We start from the raw sequence: 27,418 nt of genomic DNA, 5'->3' as shown, positions 1-27,418 counted from the left end.
TTTCTGCAACTAAGCTGTCTAAATATGACAAACTAATTCTTTGTTTTTAGTATTAAATTCAGTGATACTAGCAACACAAACTTACACAGCATATCAGATAATGAGGACAAAACAAAGCATTTGCAAAATAGTCAATGGCTGGCGATAAGGTCTCAGACCCAAAATGGATGCACGTCAATTTTCATTTTGCCACATGCCCATTTTCAGTCAAAACAAAAAAAGGCATTTTTACAGGTGCGCTGAAAAATGGATCTGTGTCCAAAACATACGCCTGCACCTTAGTAAAAGGACACCTTATTTTTTAGCACATGCTAAAAATGCTAGCGCACCTTTGTAAAAGGCCCACTCAATTTGGGTACAGGAGCCAACGAGAGAAGGAAAAATTCTAGACCTAGTCCTTAGTGGAGCACATGATCTGGTGCGGGAGGTAATGGTGATGGGGCCACTTGATAACAGTGATCATAATATGATCAAATTTGATATTAGCTTTGAAGTAAGTATATATAGGAAATCAAATACATAAGCGTTTAACTTTAAAAAAGGAGACTATGATAAAATGAAAAGAACGGTGAAAAAAAACAGAGGAGCGTTTGCGAGGGTCAAAAAATTACATCAGGCGTGGATGCTGTTCAAAAACACCATCCTGGAAGCCCAGGCCAAATATATTCCATGTATTAAAAAAGGAGGACAGAAGACCAAACGACAGCCAGCATGGTTAAAAAGTGAGGTGAAGGAAGCTGTTAGAGCTAAAAGAAAATCCTTCAGAAAATGGAAGAAAGAACAGACTGAAAATAATAAGAAACAGCATAAGGAACGTCAAGTCAAATGCAAAGCGCTGATAAGGAAGGCTAAGAGGGACTTCGGGGGAAAAAAAAAAAAAAAAAAAAAAAAAAAAAAAGATTGCATTGGAGGCAAAAATACATAGTAAATTTTTTTTTTTTTTAGGTATATTAAAAGTAGGAAGCCAGCAAAAGAATCGGTTGGACTGCTAGATGACTGAGGGGTAAAAGGGGCGATCAGGGAAGAGAAAGCCGTAGAGGAGAGATTAAATGAATTCTTTGCTTCGGTCTTCACTGAGGAAGATTAGGGTGGGATCCCGGTGCCGGAAATGGTATTCGAAGCTGACGAGTCGGAGAAACTTAATGAATTCTCTGTAAGCCTGGATGATGTAATGGGGCAGTTCTATAAACTGAAGAGTAGCAAATCTCCACGACCGGATGGCATTCATCCCAGAGTACTGATAGAACTGAAAAATGAACTTGCGGAGCTATTGTTAGTAAAATCGAGACTGGAACCGAAGATTGGAGGGAGGCCAATGTAATGCTGATTTTTAAAAAAGGTTCCAGAGGAGATCTGGGAAATTATAGACCAATGAATCTGACGTCGGTGCCGGGCAAAATGGTAGAGACTATTATAAAGAACAAAATTACAGACCATATTCAAAAGCAAGGATTAATGAGACAAAGCCAACATGGATTTAGTGAAGGGAAATCTTGCCTCACCAATCTAATACATTTCTTTGAAGGGGTGAACAAATATGTGGATAAAGGTGAGCAGTTGATATTGTGTATCTGGATTTTCAGAAGGCGTTTGACAAAGCACCTCATGAAAGACTCCAGAGGAAATTGGAGCGTCATGGGATAGGAGGTAGTGTTCTATTGTGGATTAAAAACTGGTTAAAAGATAGAAAACAGAGAGTAGTGTTAAATGGTCAGTATTCTGAATGGAGAAGGGTAGTTAGTGGGGTTCCCCAGGGGTCTGAGCTGGGACCGCTGCTTTTTAACATTACAAGAGGACCTTATGAGACTGGGTGTCTAAATGGTAGATGACGTTTAATGTGAGCAAGTGCAAAGTGATGCATGTGGGAAAGAGGAACCTTAATTATAGGTACGTCATGCAAGGTTCCACGTTAGGAGTCACGGACCAAGAAAGGGATCTAGGTGTCGTCGATGATGATATGTTGAAACCTTCTGCTCAGTGTGGTGCAAACAGAGTGTTAGGTATTATTAGAAAAGGAATGGAAAATAAAAATGAGGATGTTATATAATGCATTTGTATCGCTCCATGGTGCGACCACACCTCGAATATTGTGTTCAATTCTGGTCACCACATCTCAAAAAAGATATAGTGGAATTAGAAAGGTACAGAGAAGGACGACGAAAATGATAAAGGGGATGGGATGACTTCCCTATGAGGAAAGGCTAAAGCGGCTAGGGCTCTTCAGCTTGGAGAAAAGGCCGCTGAGAGGAGATATGACAGAGGTCTATAAAATAATGAGTGGAATGGAACGGGTAGATGTGAAGCATCTGTTCACGCTTTCCAAAAATACTAAGACTAGTAGTAAGACTAGAAGTAAATTTAAAATTAATCGGAGAAAAATTTTCTTCACTAAACATATAATTAAACTCTGGAATTCGTAGTCAGAGAATGTGGTAAAGGCAGTTAGCTTAGTGGAGTTTAATAAAGGTTTGGACGGTTTCCTAAAGGAAAAGTCCATAGACCATTATTAAATGGACTTGGGGAAAATCCACTATTTCTGGGATATGTAGTATAGAATGTTTTGTACTTTCTGGGATCTTGCCAGGTATTTGTGACATGGATTGGCCACTGTTGGAAACAGGATGCTGGGCTTGATGGACCTTTGGTCTTTCCCAGTATGGCAATATTTATGTACTAAAAGGTTTGCAATCTTGATCCCTGTCTAGCCAAGTTATTTTAAATATCTCCTTGAGGAAGGATATGAGTGTTTTTTTGTTTATCTCTTAAACATGGCTTCTTCCCTGACGTTTTATGTTCCATTACATTAACTCTGCTCTTAAAAGATGGAAAAAAAAAAGTCCTGTTCAGACTGTTACTCCCTTACCAGCATACCTTTTTCTGGCAAAACTACTTAAAACAGCGGTAGCGAATCAATTGGTAGATTACTTATGGAAATGTGATGTTTTAGATTGCATGTGCTCAGATTTAAAACACTATTTTAGTACAGAGACCTGCTTATTAGCATAACTTACTGAACTCAGACTGATTGTAGATAAAGAAAAAACAGCTTTGTTGCTGCAGTTAGTTATGAGCTCAGCTTTTGACCTGGTCAAACATGAAATATTATTGTCATATCTTAATGCTATTCGATTGTCAGATACAGGTAATGAAATGGTTTTCAGTTTTTAAATAAAAGGCATTATAGAGTATTGACTTTATGGTTAGATGCTAAGGCACTTGGATGCTACCTTATAAAATAGAGTCTAGTGCACATAGGTGCCTGTCAATTAATGACACTTTTGATATGGGTAAATGGTGCATACCTCTATATGGTACGTTAGCAGTAATGCAGGCATTTACTACAATTAATACCTGTTATAGCATTAACAATGCTCAGAAAAGAAGCACCAAAGATAACTACTGTATATTACTCCATTTCAAGAAACCATAATTGCATATTTAGATATTCAGTCCAGATCCTGATGTGCCCTTGAGTCAAACTGATTCCTGGTGACCATGCAATGAGGGATCCCCCCTCCCCTCAGTGGCTTTCTTGACATGATACAGGACTGGTTTGATATTGCCTTCTTTTGAGGCATGGTGGATTAAATGACTTGCCCAAGGCCAGAAGGAGTTGCCATTGAACTTGAACCTTCTAGTTCTCAGCCCACTGCACTAACCATTAGGCTACTCCTTTGTTCCAGATACTTTAATTGATCACTTATAAATCCAGGAGGATATGTTTTTTCAGTAGCAGCTGTACTTGTTTTTGTTAGTTATTTCACTAAGATATAAAGTGACCTAGAGCAGGAGTCTCAAAACTCCAATCCCTGAGGGTCATATTCCACCCAGATTTTCAAGATATTGCTAATGAATACACAAGAGAGAGATCTGCATACAAAGGAAGAAGTGGTCATACAAACCTATCTTAAACATATCCTGGAAATCAGAATGGTTTGCAGACCTTAAGGACAGAATTTTGAAACCACTGCTCTAGAATTAGCAGTATGTACTAGTTACTGCATATTTTGATGCTTTAACAGGAACACAGCTAAAAGCCTTTTTTAAATGATTTGTAAAATACAACCAGCAAAACAGATTAAGACAGTAAGCACTTTCCATACCACTGCAACAGCGGATGGGCAAGGGGATCTTGTTTATCCATCTGTTTCTTGATTTCCAAATAGGGTGCCTAAAAACAAACAAACCAAAAAACACCTTTTTGTACTTATATTTATTACATGCTCAGTAAGCCAAAACTAACGTGCTAGTCAACTAGGTCATTAAACAAGATACACAGGTTTCAAAGGTTTATGGTAGCATATTAAATATAAACTGTCAGTCACTGAACTGAGTCACTAAGGGCTCATGTACTAACCTGCAAAAATACTCATGGGTTAGTACTCTTTGTAGCATCCCATAGCAAGACTTCACAAGATATGCATTTAGTCACAACCAGAAATTCTGCATAATTCTGGCAGCAGCAACATAAGTAACATTTAAAATAAGAGGAACGTTTTATGGTGACTGCAATTTAAAGGTCTCCTGTGCTTGAACTGACCTCAGTTCCTCGGCAGTCCAATGACTGCCAATGGCTAAAATATTAAAAATAAAAAATAAAAAAAAATCAGACCTCCCAGAGCCCTGCCCCTCCAGGCCCAGCTCCTTAAATCAAGTAATTTGAGGGCTGGACCCACCCCACTCCTCAGTCCTCAATTCACAAAGGGGAATCTTGAGATGTGAAGTGCAGGATTGATCCCTACTCATTTATGTTCTGGGGGCAACCTGTACCAAAATGGCTCCCACTGACTCCTAGTTATATTCACACAGTACCATCATTTTGGTAGAAAGGGCCACCAGAGAAGGAGTAAGTAGGGATTAATTCTACCCCCATATCGCCTGGACCCTCTAAGCAGGGTCTCTGAGGGAAGTGGAAGAGGTGAGACTGCCTGACTTAAGTGGTGGGGCTGGAAGAGCAGTGTGCTATTGTGTAACTTACAAAATACTATAAGTTACATGCTAAATTAATGAATTTAGCTGCACCCTCATAAGCCGGCTATTGACATGGCGTATGTGGGCACACCTAAATATAGGTATGTTGATGTCAATTTATACTAGTATTCTACAATGGAATCTTGGTCCCCAGATTCCGTTCCGTTATAGAATTAGTGCTCAGTATACAGGAGCGTTAGATGTTGATATATATAATCAAGGACAGACATTAAGATGATCTTGAAGCCGCTGGAAGACTTCGATGTCATAGGTGGAAAAATCGCGCCGGCGAGATCAAAACTCGAAATGGCGAAAATGGCACCACAAAAATAGGGGGAAGAAAAACTTCGACCGAGGCCTAAATAGGGCCTACCCCGACGACGAAAGAAAACTTACCGGGGCAAAAAACTCGAAGTATGGGAAGGGAGAAAACCAAAAGGCCTCCTCCCGACACCTTTTTTTTTTTTTTTAAAGAACTAAGTCGATGAACGACGTGCAAGGTCAACTTTGGGGCGCGAACGGCGAAACACGACCGTACCGAGCGCGGAAAGAAGACTGGCCGGCATGAGCCGGTTCGGGCGGGAAGACGGCCGCGCTTGCGCGGTGCGCATCGGCGCGCGAGGACTAGCAAAGGACTTTGCTAGAAAGTGTTCCGATTGGAGGGGCTGCCGTGGATGTCACCCATCAGTGAGAACAAGCAGCCTGCTTGTCCTCGGAGAATTGCCATTATATCCTATGGGGTAGATTCAAAACAATTTAACCGGATAGAAAGACTTTTACCTGGTTAAATTGCACTGGCCAGCCCCAGAGCACATATTCAGTGGCAATTAACTGGCTTTTGTCGATGAATACATGTTCTCACTGCCATGGAACTATCCAGTTAGTGCTGTGGCGATCCAAGGGCATAGTCAGGGTGGAGATGATATTTACCCAGTTAGCATCAATTTTCTCTTCACTGAGTGCGTGCCTAGATAAAATTAGAACAATATAAAGGCTGTCATAGCTTAACCACTAGTCCAAATATCAACTTGGACCAGGATAACTTTTGGTAGCTACCTATTAGCCAGGTGTTCCATGCCTGTGCCTGGATTAGACACGACATTGAATATCAGGGTCAGGTTTAGCTAACGGTGGTCAGTGTCTTTAAATTTACTGATGGCTGCAGACTCAATATCAGTAGATATAGTTTCACGTTGATATGTGCCACTAAAATTTTACAGGCCATAAACAGCAAGTATGATAAGCTTTTTGTTTAGGTTCTCCCAATAAGTGTTAGTCAGGGAGGGACCAATTTAAAGGGACTCAATTACCATGCCAAACGAATCCTTTATTTTGATTTTATTTAATTTTTTTGAAAAGTACAAGAAAACTTATCAATAAAAGCGTGACACATAGAAACATAGGGGCCAATATTTAAAAAAGCACCTGATATTAAGCATTGTTATCTGGATACCAGTTAGTACTAAATATCTGGGAATCAGCGATGACTTGTAGTGAGTGCTATTAGCAACAACATTCAGACAGCTAATCAGATAAAGTTAGGGCTGCCTTTCTGCTGTCTCGCCATGTATCGTGCTCAAGGCCGTAATCAGAAGTGAATGTGTGGATAGATGACCATGTCTCAGCTTTGCAAATCTCCTGACATTATGAGTCAGCCCAGGCTGGGCATAAGTAAAGGAGATGCAATCTGCTAGCCAACTGGAAATTATGTGTTTGCCAATGGCTACCCCCATCCTGTTTGGGTCAAAGAAACAAAGCTGGGTGGACTATCTATGGACTTTAGCCCGCTCCAGATAGAAGGCTAAGGCTAGTTTGAAATCCAAGATATGCAGTATACACTCTCGGGGACATGTGATTTTGGGAAAAATCTTGGTAGAATGATTGACTCATTAAGATGGAACTTCAACACTACCTTAGGAAGGAACTTAGGGTGAATGTGGAGAACTACTCTATTGTGGTGAAATTTAGTGTAAGGTGGGTCAGGTACTTGGGACTGAAGCTCAAAGATCCTGCGACGACTGACTGCAACCAGAAACACAACTTTCCAGGTCAAATACTTCAGATGACAGGAATCAAAAGGAGTTTTTATCAGCTGGCGAGGACAACATTGAGATCCCATGTCACAGCTAGAGGATTAATAGGGGGGTTTGTCAATAAGAAACCTTGCATGAAGCGAACAACTAGAGCAGTGGTTCCCAAACCTAGTCCTGGAGGCACCCCAGCCAGTCAGGTTTTCAGGATTTCCACAATAAGGCACCTCAACATAATAGCCCACTCAAAACAGCCCCGTTAAAATAACCTAGCAACAAAATAGCCCCAGTTACAAGAGAATAAGGATAGCCATACTGGGACAGACCAATGGTCCATCTAGCCCATCTGTTTCCAAAAGTGGCCAAACCAGGTCACAAGTACCTAGCAGAAACCCAAACCTCAGCAACCCTCCATGATACCAATCCCAGGGCAAATAGTTGCTTCCCCATGTCTATGTTTCTATGTCTGTCTCAATAGCAGATTATGGACTTTTCCTCCAGTTTAGTTAGTTTTCTACTTGATCCATTTTTTCAGTTACTTGTTACTGTTTGCTATTTGCACTTTTATTGTCCACTGTTCCAAGTTCTGAGAATAAACACAATTGTTTAAACATTCTGCCTGTCTGGACTGATACAGAATCCTGGTGATTTGTGTTGGATCTGTGAGTGCTTTCTGGAGTGTGGCTATAGCAACCTAGAAATCACTGGGGATAATTGGAGAAGGGGAGACTCGCCCCGAGATGGTTGTGACCCAGTCGGTGGGAGGAGGGTGCTAGTGTAGAGCACAAGCAACAAGAGCAGGCTGACCTGAGCTGTGCTGGGGATAGACCCTTGAAATAGCTGCTGGGTAATCCCAGGTGGGTGGCTAGGTGTTTCTTGACAGACCTTTGTACTTCTTTTTGTGTGGCAGCGGTGGGATTATCAGGCTCAGAGTCCGTTTTATCTGTAACCTCCAGACACAGAGCACAGTGAACAAGTGCAGCAGTAACAGTTCTGTTCAGTTTTTTTTGGTAGTGTTGGGAGATTAGAAGCGTGCTGATGGTGACTGGTAGCAGTCCTCAGACACTGATATGCCTGTCCTAACACAAGAGCAACCGGATGTCCTCAGTGGGGAGAAGCTGCAGGAACAGCCTGTGCACAGTTCTCCTGTGGGGAGAGCAGACCCCTTGTGGGCAAAGGCCCATGAGTTGGCAGGGCCAGATACCACACCACCTGAAATCCAGCAGATCTACATGCTAGAGCGACAGAGGCTAGACCAGCTGCAGCGAAAACGAACAGGTAGAGTGATAGGTTAGACTAGCTGTGGCGAGAGGATCATAAGCAGCGGAGAGAAGAACGGGAAGAGCGACAGCAGCTTGAGAAGCGTGAATTCCAGCTGCAGAAAATGAAGCTGGAGATGGAAATGGCTTATATGCAAATCTCCAAACCAACCTCTGCGCCAAGGCCCGAGGCAGGATCCACAGCCTCGATTGGGCCCAATTTGTTTTTGCAGTTTGATGATACCAGAGGTGACATAGATGGGTATCTAACTGCCTTTGAAAAAAAATTTACCTAGTCTAGTGAGATTCCTCAGAAAGACTGGGTGCGCTATCAGGGAGGAAAGCTCACTGGTAGAGCACTTGAGGCATTCCAAAGACTGTCTATGGAGACGTGCTCCCAGTTTGAGGAGGTGCGCAAAAGCATTGTTGAACCGCTATGCCATTATCCCTGAGACATACAGACTGAAGTTCCGGACTTTGCAAAAGGGGATGGATGATACTCACAGCGAGTTTGTGATCCAGCTAAGATACAAGCACCACCAGCAGTGGCTCAGTGGAGCTGAAGTTAAAACCCTGGAGGACTGCCAAAATGTGATGGTCCTGTCGCAGTTTCTTCAGCATTGTCGTGCAGAGATGAGGGAACATGTCCAAGATCACCAGCCCCATAATTCAGAGAAGGCGGCTGAGTTGGCTGGCTCCTTCATGGCTAACCACCCCTGGTAGGCAAAGAGGAGCTGACCATATTCGCAACAGCTGGGATCTAAGGGCAGCCAGGGCCCTAAGTCATATATCCCTGCAACCTCAGAGACTGTCAGCAAACCCTCCAGTGTTTCCCAAAAACCTAAAAACTTCAGGCATGAATGTCCTTGTTACCAGTGTGGGTGTACAGGACATTTCAAGACAGATTGCCCGGAAAATCCCAAGCCTGCACAAAAGAGCATTCCAGTTCCTGCATCAAGGCTGGCAGCTTTCGTGGTTGGCTCCAGTTCTACAAGGAGACCCACACAGTTGCTGCAGCATAAAAAGTTACTGGCCATTCATCATGCAAGGAAGCAGATGGGTTTCCACAACAATACAGCTCTCCAGTAACTGTGAACCAGACTCAGGTGGCTGGACTTGTGGACACTGGCACCAGCATGACTTTGTTACGACCACAGCTAGTGCTTGAAAATGCTATTCTACCAGGGCAAATGTGGAGGTAGTGCTTGCTAATGGATCCAGAAAGACTGTACCCATTGCTCGAGTATCCCAGGATTGGGGTACCAAGCCTGGATACAGAGAAGTAGGCATAATGACAAAAATGCTGGTACCAATGCTGTGTGGGCCCAACATGGGTCTGATGAACGTTACCCTTGATAGTGGAGTCAGCGTTTCCGCTATGGTGACCTGTAGTCATGCCCAGGCGGCCCAACAAGCAGAAGCGATCACCTGTCCAGTTCCAGATCCTGAGCCAGTCCAGGTGGAGCCAGCTGACCAAGCGACAGGAGGCGGCACTCCAGTGTTTCCAGCAGCACCAGTTCCAGAGGCGACCAGGGCCATGAGTATTGAACAGCCTGACTTAACTGAGACACCTATTGATCAGACTGATGACCCTAATTTGTCAGAGTCACCAACAGAGACGCTTCCAGATATGGATACTGATATAGGACAGAGACATGCTTTTCAGGAAGCACAACGCTCTGACTCTGACCTGGAAGCCCTGAGGCAGAGGGCTGGTCAGCTAATCAATGAGACTGGTAAAGATCGTATCCTATGGAAAGGAGACTTGTTGTACACAGAGACTGATCCCAATAAGCCCTGGACAGCAGGCAAGCAGCTTATAGTGCTCAGAGCACACAGAGAACTCCTACAGATTGCACACGATATTCCACAAGCAGGACATCAGGGGATGAAATGCACACGCACCAGATTGACCCAGAACTTCTATTGGCCGGGAGTATCTCGAACCATAGCTGACTATTGTCAAACCTGTGATGCATGCCAAAGAGTGGGCAAGGCCAAAGACCACCCCCGAGCTCCCCTGAAACCTTTACCCATTATCAGTGAGCCCTTTGAGAGAATAGCTGTGAATATAGTGGGGCCTTTAGCTGTCCCTAGCCGAGCTGGGAAAAGATATATATTGACAGTGGTGGACTTTGCTACCAGATATCCTGAAGCAGTAGCCTTATCCTCCATAGAATCAGACAAAACTGCCACTACCCTGGTAGAAATATTTTCCCAGGCAGGATATCCACGAGAAATACTCTCAGATCAAGGGACACAGTTTATGTGTGAGTTGATCCAAAATCTGTGGCACACTCTGGAGTGAAAACTGTACGTACCACACCATATCACCCTGAAACTAATGGGTTGGTGGAGGTACATTAAAGTACACGTTAAAGACTTTTGAAGAAACAGGAGACCGAGACTTGGAAAAATACTTACCCTATCTACTGTTTACATACAGAGAATTACCTCAGGAGTCTACAGGGCTCTCCCCATTTGAGTTGCTTTGTGGTCGGAGGGTGAGAGGGCCCCTTGACCTAATAAGAGAACGTTGGGAGGAATCGATACCTCTGACACCCCTATAATTGAATATGTAGTTAATATGTGGCATTAGAAGAACTTGTGGGCTTGACAGAGGTAACTTGCAGGCAGGCCAGACTAAGCAAAAGACCTGGTATGATCGTAAGGCCCAAAATAGAGAGTTTTATGAGGGTCACCAGGTACTTGTTTTAGTCCCAGTTCGTCAGAATAAACTTCAAGCTAATAGGGCGGGACCTTACAAGGTTATAAGGCGCCTGAATGATACATGGTAAAGCCTTTAAAAAGGGAAGAAAAAAATGAAAGACATCCACAATGCTAAGCCAAAGAAAAGCTTCAACTGCATTATGCCTTCATTCACAGCAAGAGCAAAGATCTAAACCAGTGGTTCTCAACCTTTCTTCTTTTGTGACACACGTTCATGTATGTGACACACAACGTTCATGTATGACACACAACGTTCATGTGACACACTGAAAACTAAAATTCACAGCTGAAAAGAGCATGCCTAAATATGTCAATGTTTAAGTGTAAGTTTAGTGTGAATTTGCCTATCCCATATCAAAAAGATGTATGCATCAGTCCCAGATTTCTCACTTGTCATACATCAAAACAAATACATATTCAAATTTTAGTGTCACTTCAGTAACAGCAGCACAAAATCACTCCACTGCCACATACTATGAAGCAACACAAAATCCTGCAAATATGCTACTCAAAAAACTATATAGCAAACAGAATCTATGGACAGCAGGCCTGCAACATTTTCAGTTGGCCATGAAGGCAGCAGTATTATTGGGGATAGTGGGAAAGCTGAAACAGGGACCAGTTACAGGAATTTAAAGAAACTGACTCAGATTGCTGGTCTTTCCAGTTTGCAGGCACTGATGGTTGTAAAGGAAAAACAGGATTGCTGCCTACACCAAATTCTTTTGTGGATATACACCAGTGTGTCCCGACACTGTGGGTGAGAACCATAGGCGTAGTTTGACTGTTTCATTTGAGGGGGGGGGGGGGGGGGGGGGGGGAGGGCAAAGGATGGGGTGGAGCATATTAGCATATTCATTTGCATATATACATATGCAAATGAATATGCTAATATGGAGGAAGGAATTGAAATTTACAGGCAAAATATCACAGATGCACATTTCAAAAAGCTGACATATTTCAATTAATATATTCTGAATAAAATACTTTTTCTACCTTTGTTGATCATTTAGTTTTTCTATTCGCTTTGGTCCCAGTGTCTTCTGTTTTATGCAGTGTCTTCTTTCCAGTAGGCTTCCCTCTGCTCCCCACCCTCCCAGTCCCATCCATCCCCTGCTCCTTCCCTCTGCTTCCCACCCTCCCAGTCCCATCCATCTCCTGCTCCTTCCCTCTGCTCACCTCCTCTCCCAGTCCCATCCATCTCCTGCTCCTTCCCTCTGCTTCCCACCCCTCCCAGTCCCATCCATCTTCTGCTCCTTCCCTCTGCTCTCCACCCTCCCAGTCCCATCCATCTTCCCTCTGCTGCCCCCCCCCCCCCGCGAGCTCCAGGATGGTGACTCCGTTTACCCCTCTCTTCCTCCCTCCCTCTGGCGCAGGCAGCAGTCTTCTTCAACCTTTCTGTGCTCCTGGCAGCGGTAGCGACGTATACACGCTGTCTTCAGTCTGCCCCGGAAGCCTTCTCTTCAAGTTCCTGTTCCCACCTATGCCAGGAACAAGAAAGGCTTAGAGAAGATTGCTGCTGCCTGCGCCGGAGGGAGGTAGGAAGAGAGGGGGTAGATAGACACGCTCGTCTCCATCCGCTTCGCTGCTTCCCTGCCCTCTCTGTCTGCATCCCGCCTTCCTCTGATGTCATTTCCTTTCGCGCGGGACGCAGAGAGGGCAGGGAAGCAGCGAAGCGGACAGAGACGAGCGTGTGCCTGCTTGTTTTTTTTTTTTTTTTTTACTTCTAGCGCCAGTCCACGTCGTTGTCATTTGGGGGGGGCATTGCCCCCCCAGTCTACGCCCATGGTGAGAACCATTGGCCTAAACCAAGACAAAAGAGAGTGGCAAGTGAAACGGAATGCTACTAAAACGATGCAACTGTTTTAACTAGAGATAAGCCACACTGAACTCAAACTTGTTTGGGATAATGTGGTTTATGTCACAAATAAATAAAATAAACAAGAAAGGTCATTTTAACAAATGGGAACATTGGGAAAATACTAGGTCAGTGGTGATCATGCATAAAAAACTAAGCATATTTCCTTTCTGGTCTAAAATATCCTACAAAAATAATACAGTTTATCATATTTGAATATTAAGAATGTTATACAGACCTGTGTCATTTCTCTAATAGATGTAATGCTATCTAACGCTTTCATGACTCTGTCGTAATTCTTCTTCTGTTGATAAAGACAAAACAATTTAGACATGCAATACAAAAACATTTATAGCCACACTCTCCTTTGCTAAAAGTCAGTTTGTAAGAATGAGTAGTTCAAGTAAATTTTCATCTTCTCATAATTTTCAAGTCCTATCAGTTCAGATTAAATCTTATTAAAATCTACTATAATAAAAAGCACCTCCAAAGTTCTGAAGCTGACTCCCGTGGCACTGAAGGGTTCGTGGTGTTCGTGCTGGCTATAAGGCTGTATCCATCTCCTGTTGTGACATTAGCGTACTTCCTGGTTCGTCACATGCATGAGGGTGTCGTCGTCCCTCCCTTCCTCCCTTCCAGTTCCAGGCCCCCTCCTTCTGACTTTTAAAATTCATCTTCACTTACCAAGTCAGGGTTACGGCACACGGCAGCAGCAGTAAAACGCGTGCAGGCTCGGCCAGTGGTGTGCTGGTAAATTTTTAACAACAGGCTCTCTCCCCGGTCCACCTTGGCGCCCCCCCCCCCCCCCCACCACTGCGCCCCCCCCATCCACCTCTGCGCCCCCCCCCCCAAAAAAAAAAAAAATTGCACAGCTGGCTATAGCCGGGGGGGGGGGGGGGGGGGGGGGCAATGCATTACTCTCTTCAGGAAAAAAAAAATTAAATGATCCCAGGTTCTAATCTAATTCATGTTTAATGTGGGATAAAATGCCATAAATAAGTAAATAAATATAAACTTTTAATGTTGAGCACCTGATTCTCAAAGTGAACATATTCCAAACACTATAATGAAAATAAAATGATTTTTTTTTCTACCTTTGTTGTCTGGTGACTGTTTTTCTGATCATGCTGGCCCAGTATCCGATTCTGCTGCTATCTGTCCTCTTAACTCCGCTTCCAGGGCTTCCTTTCCATTTATTTATTTCCTCCTTTCTTCTTCATTTCTGGTCCTCAGCTTCTGCCTATTTTCTTCATCCATGTGCAGTTTTTCTCCTCTCTTCCTTTTCCCTCATCTCATCTCCTTCCTCACTCTTCTCTCCCCTCCATCCATGTCCAGCATTTCTTCTCTCTCCCCTCCTCTCCCCTGCCCTGCATGCAACCCATACCCAGCGACCCTCCTTCTGCTCTGCCCTGCATGCACCCAGATGTCCAGCAGTGACCTTCCTCTCCCCTGCATGCACCCATGTCCAGCAGTGTACCCTCCTCTCCCCTGCCCTGCATGCACCCATGTCCAGCAGTGACCCTCCTCTCCCCTACCTTGCATGCATTCATACCCAGCGACCCTCCTCTGTCCTGCCCGTACCCAGATGTCCAGCAGTGACCCTCCTCTCCCCTGCATGCACCATGTCCAGCAGTGACCCTCCTTTCCCCTGCCCTGCATGCACCCATGTCGAGCAGTGTACCCTCCTCTCCCCTGCCCTGCATGCACCTATACCCAGCGACCCCCTCCATCCACCCATGCCCAGCAGCGACTCCCTTTTCCCCCTGCCACCCCCTCCCGAGTTGTTTCGCGAATTCTTCTCCTCCCTCTCTCCATCCCTCCTGATCCCTCACCGCCTGCTTGTTCTTTCAATTCTTCGGGGCAGGCAGTCTTGCCTGCCCGCTTCCAGCGTTGACCGTCCTCCCTTGCCGATTCGCGCTTCAAAATGGCCGCTGAGACTTCAGCCAAAGTCTTGCGAGGCCGCCTCTGGAAGTCTCAGTGGCCATTTTTAAAGCGCAAATCGGCAAGGGAGGTCAGTCAGCGCTGGAAGCGGGCAGGCAAGACTGCCTGTCCCAAAGAATTCAAAAAACAAGCGGGCGGTGAGGCGGATCCGGAGGGAGGGAGGAGAGCCAGAGCCGGCTCGCAATTTTCAACAACCGGCTCGCAAGCCGGAAGAAAATTTAACAACCGGCTCCAGCACACCACTGGGCTTGGCCCTTCTCGCTCTGTCAGCTGTGGTCCCGCCCTTGCGGAAACAGGAAATGAGGACGGTACCACAGCCGAGAGAGAGAGAAGGGCCAAGCCTGCATGCCTTTTACAGCTGCTGGCAGCCGACGTAACCCCAATGAGGTAAGTGAAGATGACTTTTAAAATTCGTAGGGAGGGGGCCTGGAACTGGAAGGGAGGGAGGGAAGACAAACCAGGAACTGGGAGGGAGGGGGACGACCCTGAAACTCAGAGGGAGAGAGGGGGAGGGAGGGGGGATGACCCTGGAACTCGGAGGGGGGGGGGGGGACGACCCTGGAACTTGGAGGGAGGGAGGGGGGAGGACCCTGGAACTCGGGGGGGAGGACCCTGGAACAGAGGGAGGGAGGGGGGAGGACCCTGGAACTCTGAGGAAGGGAGGGAGGGGGGAGGACCCTGGAACTCGGAGGGAGGGAGGGAGGGGGGAGGACCCTGAAACTCAAAGGGAAGGGAGGAAGGGGGAAGGACCCTGGAACTCGAAGGGAAGGGGGAGGACCCTGGAACTCGAAGGGAAGGGGGAGGACCCTGGAACTTTGAGGGAGGGAGGGAGGACCCTGGAACTCAGAGTGAGGGAGGGAGGGAGGGAGGGAGGGAGGGGGATGCACTCTTGCATTCTGTAGTAGTTCTGGGATAGGAATACATCAATCTTCAGATCATGTTACCCGACACAGATAATCTAAACATGATATCATGTTGGATAGTGATTCTCCTGATGTGGAAATCTGAAATGATCATTAGAAGTTCCTTTATATAGATAAGTGTTTGAATTTCTGGGAATAGACATTTTTATATTTAAGTAGCAACAATATATTGCACCTTTTCACTAACTAGACCTTTAAAATATGTTTTGGCCAAAAATGTACAATGAAAAATATGTAAAAGGACCTCTGACGAATATATAGGTGTCATTCCTTTGAGAAGAATATGCTTTTCTAATACTTGCTTACTGATGGTCCGACAAGTTATAAATTCCTATTATTGTGGATGGTATTTGGATTAGTGTTCTCCTATTGATTTTTTTTATACCACATTGTTAAGGGGGAAGTTATCAACATGGGCTACCGTTAAGATGTGTTATTTTACTGTTGACCTGGGTTATTAGTAACTAAGGGGCCATTTTGCTAAAGGGTGTCATAAGCTCTTAATGCATGGTTAGCGCATGTTAACAGGCTACTGCACAAATACGTTACAGGCTGTGCAGTAGTCTGTTACTACGAGTTAAACTGCACATTTTTGAATTTTTCTGAATTTTTGCTGCGTGGCATGGGTAGAGAGTGGGCATGGAAGCATTAGCCAGCTATTGCATTATATTTAGCATGTGCTACTGGGCTAATGCAGAGTTAACAAAGGAGCACAAAAGTGCCTTCTACTGCCTCTAAATAGGAGGCAGTAAGTGGTCCCATGGTAATATCCTGCAGGTACTGCGTGTTAATGTTTACATTAGTGCATGACCTGTAAAGAATAGTGGGCAAACCCTCAAAAAGTGACATGTAAAATTTGCAATTGCACAGTAAAACTCCGCATTAAAATATGTTAACTCACCATCTTAGCGCACTTTACATAGTAACATAGTAGATGACGGCAGAAAAAGACCTGCACGGTCCATCCAGTCTGCCCAAGATAAACTCATGTGTATACCTTACCTTGATTTGTACCTGTCTTTCTCAGGGCACAGACCGTATAAGTCTGCCCAGCAGTTTTTCCTGCCTCCCAACCACCTGTCCCGCCTTCCTTCACCGGCTCTGGCACAGACCGTATAAGTCTGCCCTCCCCTATCCTCGCCTCCCAACCACCAACCCCTCTTCCCCCCACCTGCTCTGCCACCCAATTGTAGCTAAGCTTCTGAGGATCCATTCCTTCTGCACAGGATTCCTTTATGCACATCCCACGCATGTTTGAATTCCGTTACCGTTTTCATCGCCACCACCTCCCGCGGGAGGGCATTCCAAGCATCCACCACCCTCTCCGTGAAAAAATACTTCCTGACATCTTTCCTGAGTCTGCCCCCCTTCAATCTCATTTCATGTCCTCTCGTTCTACCGCCTTCCCATCTCCGGAAAAGATTTGTTTGCGGATTAATACCTTTCAAATATTTGAACGTCTGTATCATATCACCCCTGTTCCTCCTTTCCTCCAGGGTATACATGTTCAGGTCAGCAAGTCTCTCTTCATACGTTTTGGAACGCAAATCCCATACCATCCTCGTAGCTTTTCTTTGCACCGCTTCCATTTTTTTGACATCCTTCGCAAGGTACGGCCTCCAAAACTGAACACAGTACTCCACGTGGGGCCTCACCAACGTCTTATACAGGGGCATTAAAACCTCCCTTCTTCTGCTGGTCACACCTCTCCCTATACAGCCTAGCAATCTTCTAGCTACGGCCACCGCCTTGTCATACTGTTTTGTCGCCTTCAGGTCCTCGGATACTATCACCCCAAGATCCCTCTCCCCGTCCGTGCCAATCAGACTCTCCCCGCCTAACAGCATCGCTTCTATTACTTTACCAATAACCGAAGTGAGGCTTACCGGCCTGTAGTTTCCAGCCTCTTCCCTATCACCACTTTTGTGAAGAGGGACCACCTCCGCCGTTCTCCAGTCCCTCGGAACCTCTCCCGTCTCCAAGGATTTATTAAACAAATCTTTAAGAGGACCCGCCAGAACCTCTCTGAGCTCCCTCAATATCCTGGGGTGGATCCCGTCCGGTCCCATGGCTTTGTCCACCTTTAGCTTTCCAAGTTGTTGATACACACTCTCTTCTGTGAACGGTGCTCTATCCACTCCATTCTCAGGTGTACTTTTGCCAGTCCCTAGCGGTCCTTCTCCAGGATTTTCTTCTGTGAAAACAGAGCAAAAGTATCTATTTAGCAAATTGGCTTTTTCTTCATCATTTTCTACATAGCGTTTTGTTGTATCTTTTAGTCTCACAATTCCGTTTTTAGTCTTTCTCCTTTCACTAATATACCTGAAGAAGTTTTTGTCTCCCCTTCTTACATTTCTAGCCATTTGTTCTTCCGCTTGCGTCTTCGCCAGACGTACCAAGACGTACCTCTCTCTTGGCTTCTTTCAGTTTCATCCGGTATTCCTCCCCGTGTTCCTGCTCTTGAGATTTTCTATATTTCTGGAACGCCAACTCTTTAGCCTTTATTTTCTCAGCCACTTGCTTGGAGAACCATATCGGTTTTCTTTTTCTTTTAGTTACTCTCCTTACAAAAAGGTCCGTGGCCCTATTTATTACTCTTTCAGCCTGGACCACTGTCCCTCCACTTCTCGTACGTCCTCCAAGCCCATCAGCTCCTTCCTCAGGTATTCCCCCATTTTACTAAAGTCAGCACGCTTGAAATCCAGGACTTTGAGTTTAGAGTGGCCGCCCTGCACTTCAGCCGTCATATCAAACCAAACCGTTTGATGGTCACTGCTTTCCAGGTGTGCACCCACTCTGACATTTGACACACTATTCCCATTTGTGAGCACCAGATCCAACGTTGCTCCCTCCCTTGTGGGTTCCGTCACCATCTGTCTGAGCAGAGCACTTTGGAAAGCATCCACAATCTGTCTACTTCTTTCAGATTTGGCAGATGGAACCTTCCAATCTACATCTGGCAGATTAAAATCTCCCAACAACAGCACCTCTCTTTTCTTCGCCAACTTATTAATATCAGCGATCAGATCTTTATCTAGTTCCTCCAATTGTGTCGGGGGTCTGTATACAACGCCCACGTGGACAGAGGTTCCATCCTCTCTTTTTAAGGTGATCCATATCGCTTCTTCCTTTCCCCAGTTTCCTGTCATTTCAGTCGCTGCGATATCATTTCTCACATACAGAGCTACTCCTCCACCTTTACGCCCCTCTCTATCCTTCCTAAAAAGATTATAGCCTGGTATGTTTACATCCCATTCATGGAAACCATTGAGCCATGTCTCTGTGACTGCAACTATGTCCAAGTCTACCTCCAACATCAGGGCTTGAAGGTCATGAATTTTATTGTTTAGACTATGAGCATTTGTGGTCATCGCTTTCCATCTACATTTCCTAGTATGTATTTTGGTTTTAGTGATTTGGGGGTGTCTTTTCTCTTTGGGTACCTTCTTATCTTTTTGTTCCACCTTCCTTGCTTTTTCTTCCGCCTCAGTTTTATTTTCAGGAACATCGCAATGCTTTAGTAAAAGGGCCCCTACGTATCATCACATAAAATGAGACCTATGCTAAAATAGCATAGAAATAAAATAACCCACCTTAGCCCACATTAACTATTACATTACAGGACACTTATACCCCACACATACCTCATAAGTTTAGTGTGGCTTACATAGTGAAGAGAAGAGACTGGGCATTCCCAGGAAAATTACATCACAGATATCATCTCATATCAATGTACATAGTTAAATAAAGTTACCAGGAATCATAATCAGCAATTAATGAGACAAATATTTTCTAAATAAAAAAGATTTTAAACAACTTTCCAACATAATTAGCCTGACCTTTAATACTACAGGGAAGATTATTCTAATGGGTAGCAGCCTGATATGCAAAAGTACTAGTGTGATAATTCTTATATTTAATTCTCTTGAGCGTAGGGAAATGAAACAGTAAAAGAAATCCATAGAATTACAATGCCTGACCAATAAATGGATAAGAGAGGCCATGCAAGGGGGGGGGGGGGGGGGGGGCAGACCATGTAAAATCAGAAAATCCAGGGAACATAACTTAAACACTACATGCGCCTGCATAGGCAGCCAGTGTAAATGTAATAGCAATGAGGTGACCCTCTCAAACTTTGGTACCTTGTAAATCAGACAAGCTGTGTATTTAACAAAGTTTGAATTTTCTAAATTAGCTTATCTCTGCAGCCCATGTAGACTATATTACAAGTCAACCTGGAAGAGGACCATGGTCTAGGCAGTCTAAACATTTCTATAGGAAATTAGATCTTATTCATCTCAGCTTCTAAAGTCCTTAAAGACTCTAATCACTAGCTCCTGAACCTGATGTTCAAATGTAAGGTAATTATCAAAAACCATGCCTAAGATTCTCAATTTAGACTGCAGAGGGAATATTATACCATCAACATTTAAAACTTCCTCTTTAATAGGATTAAAAGGAGAACTAAACAACAGAAACTTACTTTTCTCCTTATAACTACGCCCCTTAATATTGATCATCATTTTATACACACCTAAATCATGAACCTAGCCATGCTCCACCCCTGAACACAACTACTACAAATATGTATACACTAGTAAAAAGGCCGGTTTCTGACACAAATGAAACGGGCGCTAGCAAGGTTCTCCTCGGAGTGTGTATGTTTGAGAGAGTGTATGTGAGAGTGACTGAGAGAGAGAATGAATGTGCGAGTGTGTGACAGAGAGAGAGTGAGTCTGGGTGCAAGTGTGTCTGTGAGAGAATGAGAGTGTATGGAAGTGCGTATGTGAGACACAGTGACAGAGAGAGAGTGTGTTTCACACAGATACAGTGTGTGTGTGTGACACAGACTCTCTGTGAGACTGAGTGTAAGAGACCAAGAGTGTGTGAGTGACTGTGTGACACATAGAGAGTGAATGTGAGACAGTGTGTGAGAGACAGTAAGACACTGAGTGTGTGAGAGACAGAATGTGCGTGTGTGACAGATACCTCCCCCCCCCCCCCCCCGGTCTGGTGTCAGGCCCCCCTCCCTCTCTCTCACTCTCTCTCTGGTGTCATGCCCTCCCTCCCTCCCTGGTGTCAGCCCCCCCCCCCTCCCTCTCTCTCTGGTGTTAGGCCTCCCCGTCCTCCCTCTCTCTGGTGCCGTGGAGAGCAAGTTGCGAGGGTGTACTTGGCTCCGCGTGCGTTGTTCTGGTGTCTCGCATTGCGAGAGAATGAGCGCTGGAACCTGTGTAGAGCGGCGCTGGCGGCGGGAAGAGTCTGCCTCAGTGCTGCGTCTATCAGCTGATCAGCGCCATGGAGAGCGAGTTGCAGGTGGGCAGCGAAAAAGGAGACCCCACGGAGAGGCAGCTAAGCGTTACTGTGCAGGAGGCTGTGCTCTGCTGTGCTTCAAGGAACTGACCAATTATATTTAATAGAAAGCATGTCCAACATTCTGAAGCCGAGAGACGCAGTTCCCTCTGATAAGTCCGCCGCCCTCGACGTCATCACGTTTTGACGCGAGGGTGGGGCAGAGAGAGGTGACAGACTTACGATGTTACGAACCCTTCACTGAAGCCACGGAGTCAGCTTCGTTGGAGGTGTGTTTTATTATAGTAGAAGTGCACACATTCTTGTCATCATATGTACTTGTAAACGCGCAAGTACATTTTATAAGTGACATTTTATACATGTACTAGTAAAACAGGCCCATTTCTGACACAAATGAAACGGGCGCTAGCAAGGTTTTCCTCGGAGCAGTGGCGTAGCATGGGCGGGGCAGTCCGCCCCGGGTGTCATCGGGTGAGGGGGTGCTCCGCCTTAAAAAAATTTTTTTTTCGAGGCGCCGGAGAGTGGCAGGCAACGCGCCTCGCGTCTGCCCTGCTAGTAAAGAAGATCTCGCTGACGTTGTCGTCCTTCCCACACTGAATCCCGCCCGCCCTCGCGGTAATAGGAAGTTGCCTCAGAGGGGGGGGGGCGGGACTCAATGTGGGGAGGACAATGACGTCAGCGAGATCTTCTTTACTAGCAGGGCAGACGCAAGGCGCGCTGCCTGCCACTCTCCGGCGCTTTGAAAAAATTTTTTTTAAAGCAGGACAGGGTAGGAGAACGGATCTCGGGTCGGGTCGGAGGGATTCAGAGGGGAGAAGGGGATTGGGGAGGGGTGGGGGCGCTCAGAGGGGTGCTTAAAGGAGATTAGGGAGTGTGGGAGAGCATCAAGGAGGGGAGAAGGGGATTGGGGAGGGGTGGGGGAGCTCAGAGAGGGGAGAAGGGGATTGGGGAAGGGTGGGGGAGGTCAGAGGGGTGCTTAAAGGGGGTTAGGGAGGGTGGGGGAGCTCAGAGAGGGGAGAAGGGGATTGGGGAAGGGTGGGGGAGCTCAGAGAGGGGAGAAGGGGATTGGGGAAGGGTGGGGGACCTCAGAGGGGTGCTTAAAGGGGATTAGGGAGGGAGGGGAGAAGGGGATTGGGGAGGGGTGGGGGACCTCAGAGGGGTGCTTAAAGCGAATGCTACATACCTGTAGAAGGTATACTCCGAAGACAGCAGGCTGATTGTTCTCACTGATGGGTGACGTCCACGGCAGCCCCTCCAATCGGAAACTTCTCTAGCAAAGTCCTTTGCTAGTCCTCGCGCGCCCGCGCGCACCGCGCATGCGCGGCCGTCTTCCCGCCCGAAACCGGCTCGAGCCGGCCAGTCCAGTATGTAGCAAGACAATACACTTCAAGGGAAGACACAACTCCAACGGGGAGGCGGGCGGGTTTGTGAGAACAATCAGCCTGCTGTCCTCGGAGAATACCTTCTACAGGTATGTAGCATTCGCTTTCTCCGAGGACAAGCAGGCTGCTTGTTCTCACTGATGGGGTATCCCTAGCCCCCAGGCTCACTCAAAACAACAACCATGGTCAATTGGGCCTCGCAACGGCGAGGACATAACTGAGATTGACCTAAAAAATTTACCAACTAACTGAGAGTGCAGCCTGGAACAGAACAAACAGGGCCCTCGGGGGGTGGAGTTGGATCCTAAAGCCCAAAACAGGTTCTGAAGAACTGACTGCCCGAACCGACTGTCGCGTCGGGTATCCTGCTGCAGGCAGTAATGAGATGTGAATGTGTGGACAGATGACCACGTCGCAGCTTTGCAAATTTCTTCAATGGAGGCAGACTTCAAGTGGGCTACCGACGCAGCCATGGCTCTAACATTATGAGCCGTGACATGACCCTCAAGAGCCAGCCCCGCCTGGGCGTAAGTGAAGGAAATGCAATCTGCTAGCCAATTGGATATGGTGCGTTTCCCTACAGCCACTCCCCTCCTATTGGGATCAAAAGAAACAAACAATTGGGCGGACTGTCTGTGGGGCTGTGTCCGCTCCAGGTAGAAGGCCAATGCTCTCTTGCAGTCCAATGTGTGCAGCTGACGTTCAGCAGGGCAGGAATGAGGACGGGGAAAGAATGTTGGCAAGACAATTGACTGGTTCAGATGGAACTCCGACACGACCTTTGGCAAGAATTTAGGGTGAGTGCGGAGGACTACTCTGTTATGATGAAATTTGGTGTAAGGGGCCTGGGCTACCAGGGCCTGAAGCTCACTGACTCTACGAGCTGAAGTAACTGCCACCAAGAAAATGACCTTCCAGGTCAAGTACTTCAGATGGCAGGAATTCAGTGGCTCAAAAGGAGGTTTCATCAGCTGGGTGAGAACGACATTGAGATCCCATGACACTGTAGGAGGCTTGACAGGGGGCTTTGACAAAAGCAAACCTCTCATGAAGCGAACAACTAAAGGCTGTCCCGAGATCAGCTTACCTTCCACAAGGTAATGGTATGCACTGATTGCGCTAAGGTGAACTCTTACAGAGTTGGTCTTGAGACCAGACTCAGACAAGTGCAGAAGGTATTCAAGCAGGGTCTGTGTAGGACAAGAGCGAGGAGCTAGGGCCTTGCTGTCACACCAGACGGCAAACCTCCTCCACAGAAAGAAGTAACTCCTCTTAGTGGAATCTTTCCTGGAAGCAAGCAAGACGCGGGAGACACCCTCTGACAGACCCAAAGAGGCAAAGTCTACGCTCTCAACATCCAGGCCGTGAGAGCCAGGGACCGGAGGCTGGGATGTAGAAGAGCCCCTTCGTCCTGCGTGATGAGGGTCGGAAAACACTCCAATCTCCACGGTTCTTCTGAGGATAACTCCAGAAGAAGAGGGAACCAGATCCGACGCGGCCAAAAAGGAGCAATCAGAATCATGGTGCCTCGGTCTTGCTTGAGTTTCAACAAAGTCTTCCCCACCAGAGGAATGGGAGGATAAGCATACAGCAGGCCCTCCTCCCAATCCAGGAGGAAGGCATCCGATGCCAGTCTGCCGGGGGCCTGAAGCCTGGAACAGAACTGAGGGACTTTGTGGTTCACTCGAGATGCGAAGAGATCCACCAAGGGGGTGCCCCACGCTTGGAAGATCTGGCGCACCACTCTGGAGTTGAGCGACCACTCGTGAGGTTGCATAATCCGGCTCAGTCTGTCGGCCAGACTGTTGTTTACGCCTGCCAGATATGTGGCTTGGAGCACCGTGCCGAGACGGCGAGCCCAGAGCCACATGCTGACGGCTTCCTGACACAGGGGGCGAGATCCGGTGCCCCCCTGCTTGTTGACATAGTACATGGCAACCTGGTTGTCTGTCTGAATTTGGATAATTTGATGGGACAGCCGATCTCTGAAAGCCTTCAGAGCGTTCCAGATCGCTCGCAACTCCAGGAGATTGATCTGTAGACCGCGTTCCTGGAGGGACCAGCTTCCTTGGGTGTGAAGCCCATCGACATGAGCTCCCCATCCCAGGAGAGACGCATCCGTTGTCAGCACTTTCTGTGGCTGAGGAATTTGGAAAGGACGTCCCAGAGTCAAATTGGACCAGATTGTCCACCAATACAGGGATTCGAGAAAACTCGTGGACAGGTGGATCACGTCTTCTAGACCCCCAGCAGCCTGATACCACTGGGAGGCTAGGGTCCATTGAGCAGATCTCATGTGAAGACGGGCCATGGGAGTCACATGAACTGTGGAGGCCATGTGGCCCAGCAATCTCAACATCTGCCGAGCTGTGATCTGCTGGGACGCTCGCACCCGCGAGACGAGGGACAACAAGTTGTTGGCCCTCGTCTCTGGGAGATAGGCGCGAGCCGTCCGAGAATCCAGCAGAGCTCCTATGAATTCGAGTTTCTGCACTGGGAGAAGATGGGACTTTGGATAATTTATCACAAACCCCAGTAGCTCCAGGAGGCGAATAGTCATCTGCATGGACTGCAGGGCTCCTGCCTCGGATGTGTTCTTCACCAGCCAATCGTCGAGATATGGGAACACGTGCACCCCCAGCCTGCGAAGTGCCGCTGCTACCACAGCTAGGCACTTTGTGAACACCCTGGGCGCAGAGGCGAGCCCAAAGGGTAGCACACAGTACTGGAAGTGGCATGTGCCCAACTGAAATCGCAGATACTGTCTGTGAGCTGGCAGTATTGGGATGTGTGTGTAGGCATCCTTCAAGTCCAGAGAGCATAGCCAATCGTTTTGCTGAATCATGGGGAGAAGGGTGCCCAGGGAAAGCATCCTGAACTTTTCTTTTACGAGATATTTGTTCAGGCCCCTTAGGGCTAGGATGGGACGCATCCCCCCTGTTTTCTTTTCCACAAGGAAGTACCTGGAATAGAATCCCAGCCCTTCTTGCCCGGATGGCACGGGCTCGACCGCATTGGCGCTGAGAAGGGCGGAGAGTTCCTCTGCATGTACCTGCTTGTGCTGAAAGCTGTAGGATTGAGCTCCCGGTGGACAATTTGGAGGTTTTGAGGCCAAATTGAGGGTGTATCCTTGCCGGACTATTTGCAGAACCCACTGATCGGAGGTTATGAGAGGCCACCTTTGGTGAAAAGCTTTCAACCTCCCCCCGACCGGCAGGTCGCCCGGCACTGACACTTGGATGTCGGCTATGCTCTGCTGGAGCCAGTCAAAAGCTCGCCCCTTGCTTTTGCTGGGGAGCCGCGGGGCCCTGCTGAGGCGCACGCTGCTGATGAGAGCGAGCGCGCTGGGGCTTAGCCTGGGCCGCAGGCTGTCGAGAAGGAGGATTGTACCTACGCTTACCAGAAGCATAGGGAACAGTCTTCCTTCCCCCAAAAAATCTTCTACCTGTAGAGGTAGATGCTGAAGGCTGCCGGCGGGAGAACTTGTCGAATGCGGTGTCCCGCTGGTGGAGAGACTACCACCTGCTCGACTTTCTCTCCAAAAATGTTGTCCACACGGCAAGGCGAGTCCGCAATCCGCTGCTGGAGTCTATTCTCCAGGTCGGCGGCACGCAGCCATGAGAGCCTGCGCATCACCACACCTTGAGCAGCGGCCCTGGACGCAACATCAAAGGTGTCATACACCCCTCTGGCCAGGAATTTTCTGCACGCCTTCAGCTGCCTGACCACCTCCTGAAAAGGCTTGGCTTGCTCAGGGGGAAGAGCATCAACCAAGCCCGCCAACTGCCGGGGCTCGACACGGCGAAAACATGACCGTACCGAGTGCGGACAAAAGAAGACTGGCCGGCTCGAGCCGGTTTCGGGCGGGAAGACGGCCGCGCATGCGCGGTGTGCGCGGGCGCGCGAGGACTAGCAAAGGACTTTGCTAGAGAAGTTTCCGATTGGAGGGGCTGCCGTGGACGTCACCCATCAGTGAGAACAAGCAGCCTGCTTGTCCTCGGAGAAAGGGGGTTAGGGAGGGTGGGCAAGCTCAGAGAGAGGAGAAGAGGATTGGGGAAGGGTGGGGAGCTCAGAGGGGTGCTTAAAGGGGGATTAGGGAGGGTGGGGCGCTCAGAGAGGGGAGACGGGGATTAGGGAGGGAGGGGCGCTCAGAGAGGGGAGAAGGGGATTGGGGGAGGGTGGGGGAGCTCAGAGAGGGGAGAAGGGGATGGGGGAAGGGTGGGGAGCTCAGAGAGGGGAGAAGAGGATTGGGGAAGGGTGGGGGAGCTCAGAGGGGTGCTTAAAGGGGATTAGGGAGGGTGGGGCACTCAGAGAGGGGAGAAGGGGATTGGGGAAGGGTGGGGGAGCTCAGAGGGGTGCTTAAAGGGGATTAGGGAGGGTGGGGGAGCTCAGAGAGGGGAGAAGGGGATGGGGGAAGGGTGGGGGAGCTCAGAGGGGTGCTTAAAGGGGATTAGGGAGGGTGGGAGAGCATCAAGGAGGGGAGAAGGGGATTGGGGAGGGGTGGGGGACCTCAGAGGGGTGCTCAGGGGAGAAGGGGATTGGGGGGAGGGGAGTGCTCAGATGGGAGAAGGGGTCTGAAGCTGGAACTGGGGTCTGACAAGGGGGCAGGAGGGAAAATGGGTCCATTGTCGAATGCGGTGTCCCGCTGGTGGAGAGACTCTACCACCTGCTCGACTTTCTCTCCAAAAATGTTGTCCGCACGGCAAGGCGAGTCCGCAATCCGCTGCTGGAGTCTATTCTCCAGGTCGGCGGCACGCAGCCATGAGAGCCTGCGCATCACCACACCTTGAGCAGCGGCCCTGGACGCAACATCAAAGGTGTCATACACCCCTCTGGCCAGGAATTTTCTGCACGCCTTCAGCTGCCTGACCACCTCCTGAAAAGGCTTGGCTTGCTCAGGGGGAAGAGCATCAACCAAGCCCGCCAACTGCCGCACATTGTTCCGCATGTGTATGCTCGTGTAGAGCTGGTAAGACTGGATTTTGGCCACGAGCATAGAGGAATGGTAGGCCTT

At 47.5% G+C, this 27,418-nt stretch overlaps 1 protein-coding gene across 2 annotated transcripts in view; it reads right to left on the bottom strand.

The window, feature by feature from the left end:
- The window catches only part of PARP8 (poly(ADP-ribose) polymerase family member 8), a 583,039-nt gene that overhangs the window by 175,533 nt on the left and 380,088 nt on the right, over positions 1-27,418 (bottom strand). For both annotated transcript variants that reach the window (XM_030193114.1, XM_030193115.1), the window contains 2 exons: positions 13,087-13,152; positions 4,104-4,171 (listed from right to left, as the gene is read on the bottom strand). In XM_030193114.1, coding sequence (XP_030048974.1) covers positions 4,104-4,171; positions 13,087-13,152 — 134 coding nt within the window. The remainder of the gene's footprint in view (positions 1-4,103; positions 4,172-13,086; positions 13,153-27,418) is intronic.

Source organism: Microcaecilia unicolor, chromosome 2, assembly GCF_901765095.1.
Source record: "Microcaecilia unicolor chromosome 2, aMicUni1.1, whole genome shotgun sequence".
Taxonomy (NCBI): Eukaryota; Metazoa; Chordata; class Amphibia; order Gymnophiona; family Siphonopidae; genus Microcaecilia; species Microcaecilia unicolor.
The sequence above is the reverse complement of the archived record's forward strand: the minus strand, read 5'-3'. Positions and strand labels throughout refer to the sequence as shown.